The 18,696-nt window shown below is 40.0% G+C and overlaps 1 protein-coding gene across 1 annotated transcript in view; it reads left to right on the top strand.

Annotated features, from left to right (window-relative positions):
• RAB2A (RAB2A, member RAS oncogene family) overlaps positions 1 to 18,696 on the top strand; it is a 45,152-nt gene that overhangs the window by 14,764 nt on the left and 11,692 nt on the right. Inside the window, exons 5-7 of the mRNA XM_074146121.1 lie at positions 8,493 to 8,575; positions 9,937 to 10,029; positions 13,661 to 13,772. Of these exons, the coding sequence (XP_074002222.1) occupies positions 8,493 to 8,575; positions 9,937 to 10,029; positions 13,661 to 13,772 (288 nt within the window). The remainder of the gene's footprint in view (positions 1 to 8,492; positions 8,576 to 9,936; positions 10,030 to 13,660; positions 13,773 to 18,696) is intronic.

Here is an 18,696-nt window from a genome sequence, read left to right as displayed (position 1 = left end):
AATACTGCACACAAACAAAAAAGCCCAAATGAAAACCAGCAGCAACCACCACCACCACCTCCCAAAAAAACCTCAACCCCCACATTCCATTAAAGGTATTCGATGTTGCCCTTCCATACTTTGTGATAGGTTTTGCAATCTCAGCTCTGCTGGTGATCGTATGTTCACACCAGCAAATAGCATGTCCTGTTTTCTCCCAGCTGCAGGCTGCTCCTGACCTCCCAACTGCTGGGCTCTGCAACCTGGCTGCTGTGTGTGCTCTGGCACCCCTAGCTTTTTAGATCTGTGAATCCTTGGGTTTCACTTTTCCTTTCTAATGCATTTAGATCACTTAAGGGGAGCGCAGGTATTGGACCAAATTGTTCATTTGTCCTGTCTCTCTTTAGTCTCTAGATTATTTTCTTCAGAGGGACTCTTTATCAGGGAGTGGAGCGATAGGATGAGGGGTAATGGTTTTAAACTGAAAGAGGGGAGATTTAGGTTAGATATTGGGAAGAAATTCTTTCCTGTGAAGGTGGTGAGACACTGGAACAGGTTGCCCAGAGAAGCTGTGGATGCTCCGTTCCTGGAGGTGTTCAAGGCCAGGCTGGATGGGGCTTTGAGCAACCTGCTCCAGTGGGAGGTGTCCCTGCCCATGGCAGAGGGGTTGGAACTCTATCATCTTTAAGGTCCCTTCCAATTCAAACCGTTCTATGGTTCTATAAATATTTTTGTCACAACTGGTTAGTTGGTGATTGCCTGCAATGAGAAGTTAAGCTACTCTTTTGTGAAAGTGTGGTATTTGAGCTAGTTAGTGTCAGTTGCAAAAATAACTTTTAGGGAACTAGAAGTGGTCTACAGAAGCTGATAAGGATCAAAATTACCGTTCTGGGAGGTACTAAGCTTTGTGAGTTGAAACAAGCTGTGTACGTGAGGTTATTTGTCTTGTGGCAGCGTAACACTAAGAAATACTAAAATTGCTTCTCCTCAGAAAAACTTCATTGTTTTAGAGAGATACTGGGCTTGTTACCAGGCTGAGTCAGTCGCCTTCATTTTGTTGTTGAGGGGGATGTTCTGTATTGTATTGACTGCTACTAACAAGTCATTGTTGATGAGCAAAAATGAGCAGTAGTTGAAAGAGGGAATTTAAGTTCTCTCAGATGCTGCAGGGAGAGAGATCAGTGATGATACTAAGTAATACTATTTACGTTCTCTAAATTGATAGGAATGAGAATTTTTCCTGCGTATTTAAATGCAATAATGTTTTTAATATCTATTTCTACTTCATGGCAGGGGGGTTGGAACTAGATGATCTTCAAGGTCCCTTCCAACCTAAACCATTCTATGATTCATTTCATGGAAATTTGTGATAAATGTGTTTTTCATTAATATGTTCCTATAACACCTTAGTTTTGCTTAGCCTAAGACTAGTCTTGCTCAGACTAAGACTATATATCCGAAATGATCTTTTCTTTTTCATAAGCTAATTTCAAGTAATTTCTTGGTTTCCATACAAGTGAGCTTTCGAATGAAATGGACAGTATCTTCTAGTAGTTGAGAGCTTGCACGAAAAAGTGTGTTTGTGCAAGACAGAAGGGATAATTGTTGCAGGCATGTGTCTCTTCCCTAAAACCATGGTGTGACTTGTCTGTCCACTTTCAGATATTTGGAATATAGTAATAGTTGGAAATTCAGTTATTTTTTGTGTATTTTTCATGTATTTTCGTGAATTGTGTCTAATTCATGAAATGAATATTCATTTCATCTTAATGATACTGACAATTGCTAGGATGTACTTCATGATATTTTCTACTTGTTTTGGTAGTCAGAGCATATCTTTATGTTCATGGGTAGTTGGTGAGTTCTTCTGCTATATTTTTACTAATTTGACTCTATATCCATTGTACCTGCAAGAGCGTGGCTACATCTTACAGCTCGAGTTACGATGACTCAGTGCTCTTGGCTCTCCGTTTTACTGCTGTGAAGGAACAAGAACTTGTAGAGGATCTATTTTGGTTCCTGAAACTAGTTTGATCATCAGTTCGCAGGCTGCGTTTGCTGCTATGTGGGAGCATTAACTTATTTCTGGATTCGTGGATCAGGGGAGAATTTGTCCATTTAATAGTTATTCCTTTTGCAGTTTACACAATAGGACCATCATCTGAACTTCAGGGCAAGTAGCCAGTTTACAGTTCACATACATGATGGCACTTCAGGAAGCTAAGATCACTTGATACACCTTCTAGCTTAGTGTTCACAAACCTTTATCTGTCGTGTGCTTAAAAGTATTTGGGTATTGAAATGCTACATTATTGGTATTTTATTTTCTGACTGGTTATAGATTTCTTGTCAGTTAAGCTGTGGCTTTCTACAATAACAGAGCGAGCTCTTACTGAGGATAAAGCCTTAGATGGAAGGAGGGTGAATCACTTGCTTTTGTCCATAGTGGAACTCCCATTTTAGTGAGGGTAGCTACTTAAATCCTAAAGGTGTCAAATGCCCTTCACCAAGGGCAAATCATGGCTGACAAATTTGGTGGCCTTTTATGATGCTGCCACAGACTTGGTGGACAAGGGCAGAGCAACAGACGTCACCTACCTGGACTTATGCAAAGTGTTTGACACTGTCCCACACGACATCCTGGTCTCAAAATTGGAAAGTCATGGATTCGATGGATGGACCACTTGGTGGATAAGGAACTGGCTGGATGGCCGCACTCAAAGGGTTGTGGTCAATGGTTCAATGTCCAGTTGGCGGCCAGTGACGAGTGGAGTTCCTCAGGGGTCGGTACTGGGACCAGTGCTGTTCAACATCTTTGTCGGAGACATGGACAGTGGGATAGAGTGCACCCTCAGCAAGTTTGCTGACGACACCAAGCTCGGTGGTGCGGTTGACATGCTGGAGGGAAGGGATGCCATCCAGAGGGACCTGGACAGGCTTGAGAGATGGGCTCGTGCAAATTGCATGAAGTTCAACCAGGCCAAGTGCAGGGTCCTGCACCTGGGACGTGGCAATCCCAGGCACAAATACAGGTTGGGTGGAGAATGGCTGGAGAGCAGCCCTGAGAAGGACTTGGGAGTGCTCATGGATGAGAAGCTCAACATGAGCCGGCAGCGCGCACTGGCAGCCCAGAAAGCCAACCGCATCCTGGGCTGCATCAAAAGATACTCTGTGCTTGTGAGACCCCAGCTGGAGTACTGTGTCCAGCTCTGGAGTCCTCAACACAGGAAGGACATGGACCTGTTGGAACGGGTCCAGCGGGGGGCCACGAAGATGATCAGAGGGATGGAGCACTTCTCCTACGAAGACAGGCTGAGAGAGCTGGGGTTGTTCAGCCTGGAGAAGAGAAGGCTCCAGGGAGACCTCATAGCAGCCTTCCAATATCTGAAGGGAGCCTACAGGAGAGCCGGAGAGGGACTCTTTGTCAGGAAATGTAGTGACAGGACAAGGGGTAATGGTTTTAAATTGGAAGAGGGGAGATTTAGATTAGATATTAGGAGGAAATTCTTTCCTGTGAGGGTGGTGAGACACTGGCACAGGTTGCCCAGGGAAGTTGTGGATGCCCCATTCCTGGAGGTGTTTAAGGCCAGGCTGGATGGGGCTTTGAGCAACCTGGTCTAGTGGAGGTGTCCCTGCCCATGGCAGGGGGGTTGGAACTCGATGATCTTTAAGGTCCCTTCCAACCCAAACCATTCTATGATTCTAAATATATTTATAAGCTGAAATAAGTCATAAGGATATTTCTAATACGAGAGGACTAAAGCTTTCTGTTTCTGTCATGTGTTGAGAATTGCTTTGGATGTCTAAATGGCATAGATTCAACAATGTCAGAAGAGAAGACTTATGTACAAATGATCTGTATTTAGACATATGTACAGTTTCACCCTTAGGGATCTTTAGTCCTCTTGAAATTTCAGTTCTTATTAGGATGCTGACAGGGTTATTCTGAAGCAACATGTTACTTGGCTGAATCCTCCACATAAATTCTGACTCTTTCTTAAATTGTTACAGGTTCGTCTTTAGTTCTGTTCCTGTTCAAGAGCCTCTTTTCTGAAAAAGGTTGTATCTAAAGGGTGGGTTGAAGGATGATGGAGCCAGCCTCTTTTTCAGTGGTTCCCAGTGACAGGACGAGGGGCAACAGGCACAAGCTGGAACATAGGAAGTTCCATTCCAATATGAGAAGAAACCTCTTTAGGGTGAGGGTGACAGAGCCCTGGAACAGGCTGCCCAGGGAGGTTGTGGAGTCCCCTCCTCTGGAGATTTTCAAGACCCGCCTGGATGCAGTCCTGAGTAATGTGCTCTGGGCAATCCTGCTTTGGCAGGGGAGTTGGACTAGATGATCTCTAGAGGTCCCTTCCAACTCTGACAATTCCGTGATTCCATGAAAAGCAGCAGGGTGTTTTTTTCATTTTTATACTACTTTTATGCCTATTTTTTGTACTATAAGCTAGTAAATCACCTTAAAATTCTTCTTTTTCTGGAGTAGAGACATGATTGCAAGAAGGATTAATGCATTTGTATGAAAAAGTTGACCTGTGACTAAAGGGCTGTTAATTTATTTATAACTTTCAAAACTATATTCAAAGATATGTATTGCTTCTCTCTCTTTCTGGAACATTTTGTTCCAGGGATCAACTTTGTGGAGTAGTTCCCAACTGGCAGTTGTCACAGGTAGTGTGACGCTTGTGTGAGTTGCTGTTTCTTAGATGTCTTTTTAGTTTCTTATAAAGCTTACGAAAGCGTAAATAAGTTTAAATGAGTACTAATTCCCAGGGTGAATGGGGTGTTGTGTCATTGGGTTCGAACACACCACATGTGTATGCCCCTTTTAAAAGTGGAGGAGTCCAGAGCTACTAGCTGTGGTGCACTAGAATTTCTCATTTCTCATGTAGATGGATACTGTAAAGTTTCCTCCCAATAAAAACTACTGGTCAGCTTGGATGTTGAAGACCTGCTGGGATGTACTCAGATAACTTTGGCCTTAAAGAAACTTGCCAACTTCTTCAGCATTGAGAATAGAGAATTCCGTAAAATTAATGGACTGTTTTTCTAGGGAGATGTGCTGTTGTGGATCCTATTTCATTATCTAACTAACTTTGTACTGCATCATGGCTCTTCCTTTTATTTTCCTTAGTTTACACATTCACAAATATGCAGTTAAGGAACTTTCAAGGAACCCTTTTTGATAGCAAAAACTTGCCTAAACGTTTTGCAACTTGACGCCTGCGTGACTATGCCACACGCTCGGAAATGATGATGAGATTTCCTGTAGTAATAGTAACACTTGGAGTCTTTTTTCAATCTGATACTATGTCAATGGTCCATAGTTTAAATGTACCTGAAAGCTTTAGTGCACACCCTAAATCTCTGTGTATCTTAGTGACCCAAGGCGATTGATAATGTTTCACGTTCTGCTTGCATCACTATTCTGAAATTGTGTTTTCGTCTCTGTACTGAGGTATGTTTAGAGAAGCACATGGGATATATGTCCATGCAGTTCCAGAGTTCAAAAATCTTCATCCCTGCTTGTACTATTTTGAAGACTTGTAACTCCTAGAACTATGATTCTGTAAGTCTCTCCTCTCAGAAAGATTGGTTTTGTTAAACAATATGATACGAATTGTAAAAGCTTACAGTCCAGGAAACAGCCAACAGGAATGTTACTTAGCACTTAAAACATCACTTGTTTATCAGAGGCTCACATTTTTTCATGATTAGTGACCTACCCACGTCAGAGCCCACACCTTTTTCTCTGAAGAGAGAGAGTGTGTGTTCAGGCCTGTTCAGTAAGTGTTTATTGGTTCCTGGAGACAACCTTGTCTGAGCTGGAGTTCCTACACGTGAAATATCTGTCATGGTCTGATACCAAAAGGTCTTTCATCTTCCCGCTTCCACTGCAGTGTAACTCTGAAAGTGAGCTAGTCACCACACCAACAAAAAGTTGTAGACCTTAGTGGAGCTTCTAGGGAACCATGTATTGCACTGAAAACCTGGTTTCTTGCTGTTCCTTGGTGCATTCTAGCAGATTGTCTGTATTCTATTACCTTAGTTTACATAAAGATGCATTTGGGCGCTCGGCCAGGTGCATATACTAATGAGTTCTAATCATGTTGAAACTTTTACATACATTGTCTGTCTTTGGTAACTCTTTCCACTGGAATGGCTGAGACAAAGTGTGTGTTGTTGGTTTTTTTTAAACTGAAGTAACTGCGTAACCTGTCACAAGTGGGGTCCCCCCGGGGATCGATACTGGCCCCAGCGCTGTTTAGTATCTTTACAAGTGATCTGGATGATGGGATCAAGTGTACCCTGATGAAGTTTGATGATGACACCGAACTGAGTGGGGAAGTGGACACTTCAGAAGGGAGAGCCACCCTACAGGAAGGCCAAGATAGTCTGGAAGAATAAGCTAACAAGAACCTTATGAAATTCAACATGGACAAGTGTAAGGTCTTACACCTGGGAAAATATAATTCAGGAGTGCAGCAGAGGCTGGGATCTACCCAGCTGGGGAGCAGCTCTGTGGAAAGGGACCTGGGGGTTCTGGTGGACAGCAAGCTCAGTATGAGTGAACAGCGTGCTGCTGCGGCAGAGACAGTCAACGGGATGCTGGGTTGCATCAACAAGGGCATCACCAGCAGAGATAAAGAAGTCGTTATCCCACTCTACTCAGCCCTTGTCAGGCCACAGCTGGAACATTCTGTTCAGATTTGGTTGCTGCTGTAGAAAAAAGGTGTGGACAGGCTGGAGAGGGTCCAGAGAAGGGCCACCAAGATGATCAAAGAACTGGGGAGCCTGCCATATGAGGAAAGGCTAAGAGAACTGGGTTTGTTCAGCCTTGAGAAAAGCAGGCTTAGGGGAGACCTTATCACCATGTTCCAGTATATAAAGGGTGACTACAAAGAAGATGGGGACTCCCTTTTTACAAGGAGTTAACATGGAAAAGACAAGGGATAATAGGTACAAGTTACTCCAGGGGAGATTCTGATTGGACACAAGAGGACAATTTTTCACAATGAGAATAGTCAGCCATTGGAATAACGTCCCCAGGGAAGTGGTGGATTCCCCATCATTGGGCACTTTTAAAATTCAGCTGGGTGGGGTTCTGGCCATCTTGTCTAGACTGTGGTTTTGCCAGGAAAGGTTGGACCAGGTGATCCTTGAGGTCCCTTTCAATGTGGTATTCTATGATTATTCTGGAAGATAAGGATGCTTTCTGAAGACTGAACGTGTCAAAACTTGCGCTGCTGTTGTTGTTCAACGACAGAATCTAGATCAAGTTGTCCTTGAATTCAAGAAGACCTTATATGAAGAAAAGTATAGTAACTGTGAGAAGGGAAAGTTGTCTGTACACTAACTTTTTAGGTAGGGCTGAAGGATAGCTTGTATTTGAAAAATATTTCATTCTTGCTTTTCATGGTTTTAAATCAGGGTAATTTTCTGTAGCTCTGCAGATAACTATCTTGCTGCATAAAGGGTTTTTTTCACCATTAATATCTGTATTTTTTTAATCGTGTTCTATCTTTGAATTATGCTAAAGCTTCTGTTAGTAATAAATATTAGAAGTAAACGTTTCTTCTAACAACTGTCAGGTGCTAGATAGCACTTCTGAAAAGCACGAGCATGGGGAGCTCAAGGTCTGCAATTATGGATATTTATTTTTCAGGCCTGTGTTTTTTTGAGCAAGCGCTGAGATTTTTACATAATACTTTTCTGTGAGAACTATCTAATTTATGTAGGATCTCTGAAGTTTTTCACCAGTGCATATGAAGATGACTCTTGCATCCTGTAGCTGTTTGACAAGCATTATTTATCAAGTGCAGAGGAAATTGATTAACTGTGGAGCAGAATTGTGTAAAATTGGATTCAGAACCATTTTCTGTTTTTTCATAATAAAATGATTACTGAAAGAATTCCATCTGAAGACTGTTGAAAGCTGGCTGCAGTTTATGATATAACGGATAAAATCTGCATCCTTGGCCTTCCAACAACCTTTACACCAGCAGATGGTGGGCGTAAAGATGTCATTCATCATTTATTTACAATGGGCTTTATTTATTCTAGTGTCAACAGCTGCCCCAGGGAGCGGGTTATTGAATTCAAATGTGAAGCTCTGGGTTATTTGCTTCCTTTCAAATTTGTCTTCAGAGCTTAGTTGCTAGGAGTCCATTCTGTGCTCTAATAATGATTCATGTATTGTGAAGCCATTCAGTAAATTGGGTTGTCAGGGATTGCCAAAAAAGGTTTAGAGGTCTTGTTCCGATTTATTTATTTATTATTTTTTTTTTTAAACAGCACTGTGCTGTAGTTGGTGTCTTCTCCTTGTGTGCCTTCTCTTGCTAGTGTTCGAGACTTTGTCCCCAATTGTGCCCTCTCTGATTTCACCTCCATACTCATTCTCGTCCCTGTCCTCTCAAAAGTAGAATTCTATGGTTCTGTGGTTCTAAGTTTGTGATTTTCAGCACCAAAAAATAAATTTGAGATACGAAGTAATGAAACTTTGTCTTCTCCAGGCAGGGCAGGAGTCCTTCCGTTCCATTACACGGTCGTACTACAGAGGGGCAGCAGGAGCTTTACTAGTGTATGACATTACAAGGTGAGAATACCAAGGAGGTATAACTGGATTAAAATTATTTCTTTGTAGAATTGTGCTATAGTATATGGGGGTGTTAAATTGTCTAATTTAGTTTGGCTTTTTGCATATATATTTGTAATTGAATGTTTTGCCAACTTCCCTTAAGTGCTCAAAGTCAAGTATATTTAATCTATATACTTCCAATTTTCTCTGTACAGTGGTTTAGAAAAAGTATACATAAAGTCTCGAGAAGAATGAAATAAAATATTTTAATGAACTATTTGACCTTGAACCTCTGGATGGCCTTTATTGAGAAAGGCCTTAAAATATTTCATTAATTCCTTTCTAGTGTTTTTATTACCATGAGCTATAATTTTTCTTTAATGATAGCAGATTTTTTACTGAAGTGCCATCCTGCAAGGAGGGAAATGGTAAAACATCAAAGTTTGGTTACATAAAAATACCAGGCAACTTCTACCATTGCTGTGTTTATGAGGTTGGGAAAGTACAGGTTTTAGTGTGATTTTTGTAGCAGCTGTTCAGAAGGTTTTCCTGCTGTATTGAATTAAGTCTCTGTACAATTTGTCATCTGCAAAACTGGGGGTACTGTGGCTGGTTTAAGAAAACGTTCAGACTCCGAGATCCTGTTAGGTTGCGTGGCTCCCTTTTGTGGATCCTGGGTCTCATTGCTGAAATAAACAACAACTTTTACTAGAGATTTTCTAGACATTTTTCCTTCTGTTCCCCATTTATTTTTTTAATATCTGGAAGCAACTTATTCTTTCTATTGAATTTCCACCAGATGAATCTTTGATTCATAAATGTATGATTTTAGTGAAATCTTAAGATTTACAGGCATGTGATTTCATATTTACTGTACATATTCTGTAAAACCTGTAACATGCCATATTTGTATACTTTAAGAGGCTGCTGCTAAATTCGTTACTCAGTTTATAAACTTACAGAAAATTATCAACCGTTTTCTGCCTTCAGTAGAACAAATGTTACGATAGGAGTATGTGATTATTTTTTTTTTGTACCATTGTTTGAATTGGTTGTGGTTGTTAGGGAGCTTTAAAATTCCATTCAGCGGATTTTTATATGTATATAAAATTACAGATTATTACAGCTATAAGAATCCTCTTTGCTCTTTGTAGCAAACATGTTTTCAATTACTTTTTAGGCAGAGTTCATTAATGCTTCTTGTTTACTAAATTTTTGTTCGCCTGTTCTCCCTCTCACAAAGGGATTACTAGGTTTTTATCCCTGGAGCATGTGTACTAATAAATGAGTTGGTTACTCGAGTAGAGAAGCTGACTTAACAGAAGGGAAGGAGATTTCTTGAAATACTGCTTTTAATTTTCATTCTCTTCCATGCTTAGGAGGGACACTTTCAACCACTTGACAACTTGGTTAGAAGATGCTCGTCAGCATTCCAATTCCAACATGGTTATAATGCTTATTGGAAATAAAAGGTAAAATTTAATTAGTTACTACAGTTTTGTAAGTGGTAAAGATTGAAGTCTTCTCTGGATTTTAGCTTTTGGGGTTTCTTATCTGTAGGCAGTCTGTTAGCTTTAAATTACTTTCAGTCTGGATGTAGTTCTATGGTAAATCTAAAACCTTTCCATTTCTAGTTAGATTGATACAATGTGCAGCACGTGTGGATCAACTACTCTGTATTTTGAGTACCTTTTTCAAAAGTAATTTTATTTTAAAAGAACTGACTGTAAATGCATGAAATCATGGATTATAGGAATTATTTTTCTCATTACTTTTCTTTTTACAACTGGAATCACCATTTAGAAGCATCTAGATCTCTCCTTTTAAAGAGAATATGACTCCAAATCTTAAGTGTCCTAAAGTGCTTTAATTTTTGGTTAAGAATCACAGAAGAGAAAATGTCATTAAAAAAAGGAAAAAAAAAAACAAAAAAGCCCATACTACAGGATTCACTTAATTTTTTCTTAAATGTAAAAAGTGCACACCTCACTGATTATGTGAGATGTTTCTGAATTCTAAGGCTGTTTCATATTCTGTATGTTTTAACTGGGGCAAAGAAAGCTTTTCCACCATTTTCTGGTGAACTCAGGCTGCTCTTAGACACTGGGTGATGAAAATACAACTAAAAGTTTTGGAAGTGTGTTACCCAATTTGTAAATGATTATTTACTTGGTTCTTCTCATCAGCTAGACTGTCCAGGGTTCTAAAATGGTTCCCTATTGATGCTGAGACTTTGATCTGTATTAAAGGTCTTTATAAAGAACACATCAGTAAATACATTATGTTTATCTGTAATCTTTTTAGTTCTTCAGCCAGTGAACTGTAGTTTCATGGCTAGATTTTTTTTTTTTTTCTGGACTTAGGGTTTTCCCAGATATCAAAGCATCATCTCAGAATTTAATAACCTATTAGTTATGGGCCTTTACCTAATTGACCCTAACTGTCTCCATGCCTCAGCAATTCTTGAAGCTAAAGCTGCCAGTTGAAATCATGGTGTGTGTGCTTGTCCCTTAAAATTTTAAGGAACATCCAGATCATTTCTTAGATACTACTGAGAAACAGCCTTGTGGTAAAGAGAGTCTGGTTTTGCTACTCTGGCCTGTTCACCTCTTATTTTCTTCTTCTTCTTCCCCCTTCTTCTCCCTTCTGTTTTCCTCCCTCTGCCCCCAACACTCTACTTCCCTCCGAAAAACATGTTTAGCATTAAGTGGTTGTGAAGCTTGTCCACATTTTTATACATAATCTGCAAAATTACTAACGATGTTCTTTCTGAGGAATGTGATAAGCGTAGTCTTCACAAACTAATATAAAAATGTAATCTCTTTTATTAAATGCTTTGGTAAGCCCGTGATGTCCCTCACCTACTGTTTTTATGCTGATGTGAGTAAAAATATGGGACCGAGAGAAACAGTAAAGTGTACTGCTTACTTGAGATAAGTGTTCCATAAATTTCCATACTTAGTTGACATCTGTAACTATTCCTGATTATTCTTAACTGTTAAATTTTGGTCTTGCATTCTGCTGATGCAAGCGATACCACATGACTATGTTATAATATGCTACTTGCAGCTACCTCAGTAATTCCCAGCTACAACTAGGTTTTATTCAAACAATAAATATACTTAAATCATGTATTTTAAGTTACAGATTAAAGTGCCACATGAAGTTAAAGTTCTTTATGAAGCTTTTTAAAGGGAATTATTTTCAAGCTTCAAAGAGGTGGATGGAAAGAAAACTCCCTCAGTTATACTGCGCTATCCTGAAAGCGTGTTACAGGAGTTGTTATGGTAGGGCATACTCCTAGAGATGGGTGGAAGGAAGAACGTGTAAACTAGCATACCATTTTTGAAAGAATAAATTTTGGTCTTATGAGTCCCCAAAGTGCACTTTGTATACATTTGTAGTACTGACTTATTGCTGGATTTGAAGAGTGTTGAGAATTTAATCTGAAATATAATAGCTGTTTTTTGAAAACGTTACAAATACTAGTGTCAAAACATGACAAATACTGTACTTAATCTTCTTTCCAGAACAAAACATAGCTATATTGATCTAGTAAGACCAAATGCTTCAGCTTATTGGAGTGGAGAGAGGAAGACAACTGTGGTTAGTAGAAGCAGTTAAAACTCTTTAAGAATATGTTTAGAGTATCAGTAGTGAGTTTTGACTGGGTAATCGCTGCAGTTTTCGATGCAGCTGTGCTATTTCAAGTCAATAGTTGTTTATTTCTGTTCTATCGTGGAGATAACGCTGTAGTGAATCAAGGTTTTAAACAAGATATTTTTGAGGGTAGCATGGTAATAGCAAACAAAGATGTTGCTCAAGTTCAAAACTACAATCCCAGATAGCTACTTCAGGGACATGAGAATGAACACCTTGTTAAGATATCTTAAGCCTGAGGCTGAGATGCTGGGAACGCTTACGTATAGTGAACGTCAACTTTAAAATTGTTTTGAGAAGACACTTCTTGTATCCGTATCATCAAATGCTCCCACGTTTAAATGATGTGCTGAGTTGTAGTTGTAAAAATAACAAAAACCTGCTTTGCTGCAAAGTAGATGCCACAGTGAGTATCATTTATGTTTAATATATGTATAATTACAAGGCTGGCAGCACAGAAGCCCAGTATGATATTTTTTACTGGTATTCTGGGTGCAAGTTAAACGTCTGTATTTGCATGCTGTTTAGTTTAAAAATGTGGATCTGAGAAAATATATTTACATGCGCAACTTAAATGAAACTTTATTTGAATATATATGTTATATTTATTATTTATTTATAAATGTAGCATTATTATTGCTCAAGATGTAATATACTTACAAAGGACAAACTGTGTACTCCTTATTCTTAAAGGAGCTTTAAAAAGTAAGAGTGAAATACTTATGTGTCTTATGATTTACTGAAGCAGATTTGGTTTTAGTTGTCCAGCCCAAGAGGGTGTTCTTTTGTATAATATATAACTTTCATCTAAATTGCTTGGAAGGCAAGAAAGAAGAAATTGTGTAGCAGTCACCTCAAATTCTTCTGCTGTTGGAGCGCCAGGCCTGGAGTTTCAAACCTAAATGCAGGCTTATCGGGAGAGAAACAGCTATTGTAGTTCAAAATAATTTACTTTTAAGTCTTTTTATCAGAACAGAAATTGACTGTATGAAGTTTTGTTACTGGATAGGAAAAATGAAATTTGTTTTTAAAATCATTAAGAAATCATTTATAGCAGTCCCTTATCAGTTCAGCTTTACAGTGTGGATTGGTAGATAACGTTATACTAGAAAAGAGTGATATTTACCTAAAATGACAATGTCTAAAGCTAGCTTTCACTGAATAGCTAGATACGTATATACACATCCTGTTGAAAGCCATTTCATGAAGTCTTTGATAAGATCTGTGTCAGCTAGGACTGATAGCTCAGGCAAGCGAGGTGTCTGTGGCCATTCCATGTACTGTAAGGGAAAGGCTTACAATAATTCCACTCTATAATTCATAGATACTCATATGTATGTACGTTCTAATGGGGGCTCTTGGCTTTTAAGCATGTCTTTGAAGAATAAGGTTTACGTGGGCAGGTTAGACCTTGCAACTAACTTATTTTTTTTTCCATCTCAGTGATTTAGAATCTAGACGAGAAGTCAAGAAAGAAGAAGGTGAAGCATTTGCACGAGAGCATGGACTTATCTTTATGGAGACCTCTGCCAAAACGGCTTCCAACGTAGAGGAGGTAACTTTGCTGAACACTGCTATTTTAGTAAAACAGTTGTTTTGAATTGCACTTTGTTACTTGTACAGATGTTATTCCTCTATTTTTTGGATTCCTTAATTTGAATTAACTACTCTTTAATTTATATTGAGAGAAAGACAATGTCTACATTTTATCTGATTGCATAAAACTAATTATATTGTTGAGACTCTAGTGATTAATATACATGTTGTTGGTTGTTTTTTTTAATATTTGATCAGAGAAATGGATACTTCTGTCTGCCCTGAAATCTAAAAAGTAAGACTAGAATAGATTTGCTAGTCCAAAGCAAGCCAAGCTGTTGGTATCCCTGGCAGATGTCAATCTAACCTGTTCTAAAGTCCTCTAATATTTCACAAGCTCTTCAGAGCAATCTATTGCAGTGCTTTGGTATTTGTATTGTTGTCATCTTTCCCCTCGGCTACCTAGCAGGAATTTCCTTTGCCGCAATTAAGTTTTTCAGCCTTCTCTGCTTTAAAGAACTTTAAGTCTTTCTAAGTTTTGCGTATCGTCCATATATCTGGACGTATGTGAGTTCTTACGTGTCTCACCTTGATTTATGGCACACCATTTTTTGAAGGGTGGTTGTGGTGGGTTGACCTCAGTCAGCAAGTAAGTGTCAATTCAGTTGCTCCCTCACTCTCCCTGTCCAACCAAAGAACCAGAAGAGCCAAAGCAAGAAAAACTTGGGGGTTGAGATAAAGAATTTAATAAATGAAGGAAAGAGTGATGAAAAGGCAGTCGTTCACAACTTCCCACAAACAGATTGACTCCCAGCCAAAATCTGAGTAACAGCTATTTTGGAAAGACTACCCTTTGGTTTTTATTGTTGAGCATGATGTTGTACAATATGAAATATCCCTTAAGGCAATTCTGGTCAGGTGTTCTGGCTGTGCACCCACCCCCCCCCATCCCGCCTGCCAGATTTTGCCTATCCTAACCCTAATCACTGCGGAGGGGCGGAGTAAGAAACAGAAAACCTTGACGCTGTGCAAGCACTGCTCAGCAGCAGCTAAAACATTGGTTTATCATCAACGCTGTTATAGACATAAATCCAAAACACAGCACCGTACAGGCTGCTGTAAAGAAAACTAACTCCATCCCAGCCAGCCACAGTGCAGTGGTGGACAAAGAGCTCCAGCTGAGATGTTAGTGCTGTGTAAAGCAGAAAGATTACTTCACATGTCTTTCAAGCCAATACTCTGTTCGTACGTCCCCGCTTACTAACCTTTTCTATAATAGCATGACACAGTTCAGCTTCTCATACTACGTAATCTGCCGTTACTCTCTTCCAAAATTGTTCTAAATGCAAAAATGGTGGACAACTGATGGTATTCTTTTGGTGGTAAAGCCCTCTAGTTTTGAAATATTTAGTGTTTTTTTGAAAAGTTATAATAAGAGGAGAAAACAGCTTTCACTGACTTCATTCTGGCTTGTTACTACCCGATTCTAACATTAGCACCTCTCTCCATGTCAAAAAATACGTGCTGGTGAATGAGTTGTCCAGTACCTAATGCATCTCTGTTTATCAGGAGGAAAATGAGCATAGAGAGCATAGATCCTTTCTCAAAAAGGATCAAATCGAGTCCTCTCCTGATGATACGAGTGAGTGATTGTGTGCGTGTACTAACTTTCAAATTCTGATGGAAAAGGACATAATCCTTTTTAGTGACAAACAAATGCATTCCCTAAGTCCTATTCTCAGTCAACACTAAAAGAAGTGACAGGATCCAGAATAGTTACAGCTGAAGGAGCAAAATCTTACTCTTTGAGCCAGTAGAAGTAAGTGAGGAGAAGTAGTAGACACGGTAGGTGAAAGATACCACTTTGTGGACAAAAGAAGAGACCGTTTTCATTTTAATGCTGATTTTGGACTGTTAAGTATCAAAAAAAAAAAAAATAGAAGGTAACGAGGAAATAAATCCTGTGGAATGGGCAACATTTGAGGAAAGAACAAGTATGCGAAACGGAAGCAAATCCAGCAAACCTTCAGTCCATGACTTCAGGACTGCGAAGAAATTATAGTTTTGGAACTGCCTGAGGATGTAGAAACCAAACAGGAAGAACAACGTTTGAGGTAATTCAGCTGAAATTAGATTAATTTTTAAGCAGAAGAAGTCTGTGGCCCTGTGTCTCCAAATGTTATCTTATGCAGTGGCAATGGGGAACATGTTTACTGGCTGCTTTGGGAAACTGAGGGCTAAGAAAGTAATAATGTTGAAGTTTTGCACTTATGGAAATACGCTGGACCTAAAGAGCTGGACATTGCGAGTCTCTGAATTTGCATCTGGATTAAAATGTCAGATATTTTCAAACGCATTTTGCACTTCTACTTGCTTAGGTTTCAGATAAATTGTCAAAATACTTTTTATGCTTTTAATTTGAGTCTTGAAATGCTTATCTTTTGCGAAAGTACTAGACTTTTTAGATAGAACTAGTGGGGTCACAGGGGCTCTCTTTAATTGTATGGAGGTTATTGGGGAATGAGGGGGAAAAAATGCTGTGGAGCTTGGAGGGGAAGGAATATCCCCTTGATTACTCAACAGCATTTTTAATCCATGCTGGTAAATTACTGGTGACTATAGTGTATCGCACGTGGGTTACGTAGTTAACCATTACAGTGTCAGGATACCTGTAGAAATCTTTAAAGTCAAACATGTCCATAAAAGAGAGAGCGTCAGTGGTGTTGAAAGAGCAGGTGATTTTACTTGAGAGAAGGATATAGCTCCAGAGCGAAACGATAGTTACCAGCAGAGTTACGCAAACAAAAGTTTACATGAATACAGTTTCAGAAATATTTAGGAATTACGCGCACCTATTAGGCCTCTGTTCTTTTCTCTACTCTGTATTTAAGTCATAGAGTGATAAAGCTAACATTTAAGATTCATTTTTAATTCAGTTACCAGCCTTCATCCATCAGTAGGAAATACTACTCAAAAAGGGTGCTTTGGAGAAAGACACTGTTACTGTAAGGCACATGCATTTGTATGTATGGAACTGCATAGATGTAACAGGCTAGAACATTCCTAGATAACGAGTGATGTCTTGTTTCCTCTTTCCCTTCCCGAAAGAGGGATTTCACCATACTGAGATCATGTAGTTGACTAACAGAGCCTCAGGCTGCTGCATTTGTGCCTGTGTTGTGTTGCTTAGTGGTTGCTATACAAAACAAAGTAGCAATGGAAGGGTATTTCTGGGTATTGAAGGAACTAATGTAGGTGTGATTTCCAGGAAAAGTGACAACGAAGAAGCTGCACAGTATCCAGGGCTTAAACTCTCCTTCCACCCATTTAAGAGAAATATATCCAACTTCGAGGTATCTGTCCAAAGTAGAATGAGGAAGAATTTCCTAAGAATATCAGGGGTCTGTATTGGGACCAGTACTGTTCAGTATCTTCATCAATGATGTAGACAGTGGGATCAAATGCACCCTCAGCAAGTTTGCAGACGACACCAAGCTGAGCGGTGTGGTTGACACGCCTGAGGGAAAGGATGCCATCCCAATGGACCTGGACAGGCTCAAGAAGTAGGCCCATGTAAACCTCATGAGGTTCAACAAGGCCAAGTGCAAGGTCCTGCCTGTGGATCAGGGCAACCCCTGGTATCAATCCAGGCTGGACGATGAAGGGATTGAGAGCAGCCTCCCGAAGAAGGACTTGGGGGTGTTGGTGGACGAGAAGCTCAACTTGAGCCGGCAATGTATGCTCACAGTACAGAAAACCAACCACATTCTGGGCTGCATCAAAAGAAGCGTGGCCAGCAGGTTGAGGGAACTCATTCTCCTCCCTCTGCTCCACTCTGGTGAGACCCTACCTGGAGTACTGGTCGAGCTTTGGAGTCCTCAACACAGGAAGGACATGGACCTGTTGGAGCAGGTCGAGAGGAGGGCCATAAAGATGCTCAAAGGGATGGAGCACCTCTCCTGTGCGGACAGGCTGAGAGAGTCGGGGTTGTTCAGCCTGGAGAGGAGAAGACTCCAGGGTGACCTTTTTGCAACTGTTTGGTACTTAAAGGGGGCCTACAGGAAAGACGGGGACAAATTTTTTAATAGGGCCTCTCATGATAGGACAAGGGGTAATGGCTTTAAACTAAAAGAGGGGAGATTCACACTAGATATAAGGAAGAAATTTTTTTCGATGAAGGTTCTGAAACACTGGCATAGGTCACCCAGAGAGGTGGTAGATGCCCCATCCCTGGAAAGATTCAAGGTTGGGTTGGATGGGGCTCTGAACAGCATAATGTTGTTAACAATGTCCCTGTTCATTGCAGGGGAGGTTGGACTAGATGTCCTTTAAAGGTCCCATTCAGCCCAAACCATCTATGATCCATTTATCCTGGCCAAACGTGTTAAGCTGTTTCCCTTGCTTAAACCTGATTTCCACACTGTGTAATGCCTTAGTTAATCTGTAGCTGTAGCAGTACATTGACCTCTTCAGTGCTTGGTCTTAAGACAATTTAAAAACGTGTATTGTGCTCTTCTGGGTGAGGTCTCATAACCTACATCTTGGATAGAAATGTTTAGCAGTGGAGAATATCCTGTGAGCTGTTTATCCTGTGCAAGGGGATGTTTATACCCTGTTTGCACAATAGATAGTTGATAGTTGGGAGCGGGGAGTAGATGTAGGCTCTTCCTTCATAGTTTCTGTGGAGGCTTCTAAGAATTCATTGTGGTCACAGACTTAAATTGTTGTGTTTGATATGGAATGGGATTGGGTGAGAAGAGTTTCTGAATCAATTGGGAGGATAGAAGGATTATTGGGCATGGGGGGTTAAGCACAGGAAGTACAACTTGACTGCAGTTCAAGGCCAGTTATACTGGTCTCTTCAGCAGTATCATTTATTTCGACGGGGGTGGAGGGGATGTTGTTGACTTCCTTTTAGCCTCTGTGTAAAGCTATCAAGGTAC

The sequence above is a fragment of the Numenius arquata genome, chromosome 4 (genome assembly GCF_964106895.1).
Source record: "Numenius arquata chromosome 4, bNumArq3.hap1.1, whole genome shotgun sequence".
In the NCBI taxonomy this organism is placed as follows: domain Eukaryota; kingdom Metazoa; phylum Chordata; class Aves; order Charadriiformes; family Scolopacidae; genus Numenius; species Numenius arquata.
Note: the sequence above shows the minus strand (reverse complement) of the source record. Positions and strands in the feature narration are given on the sequence as shown.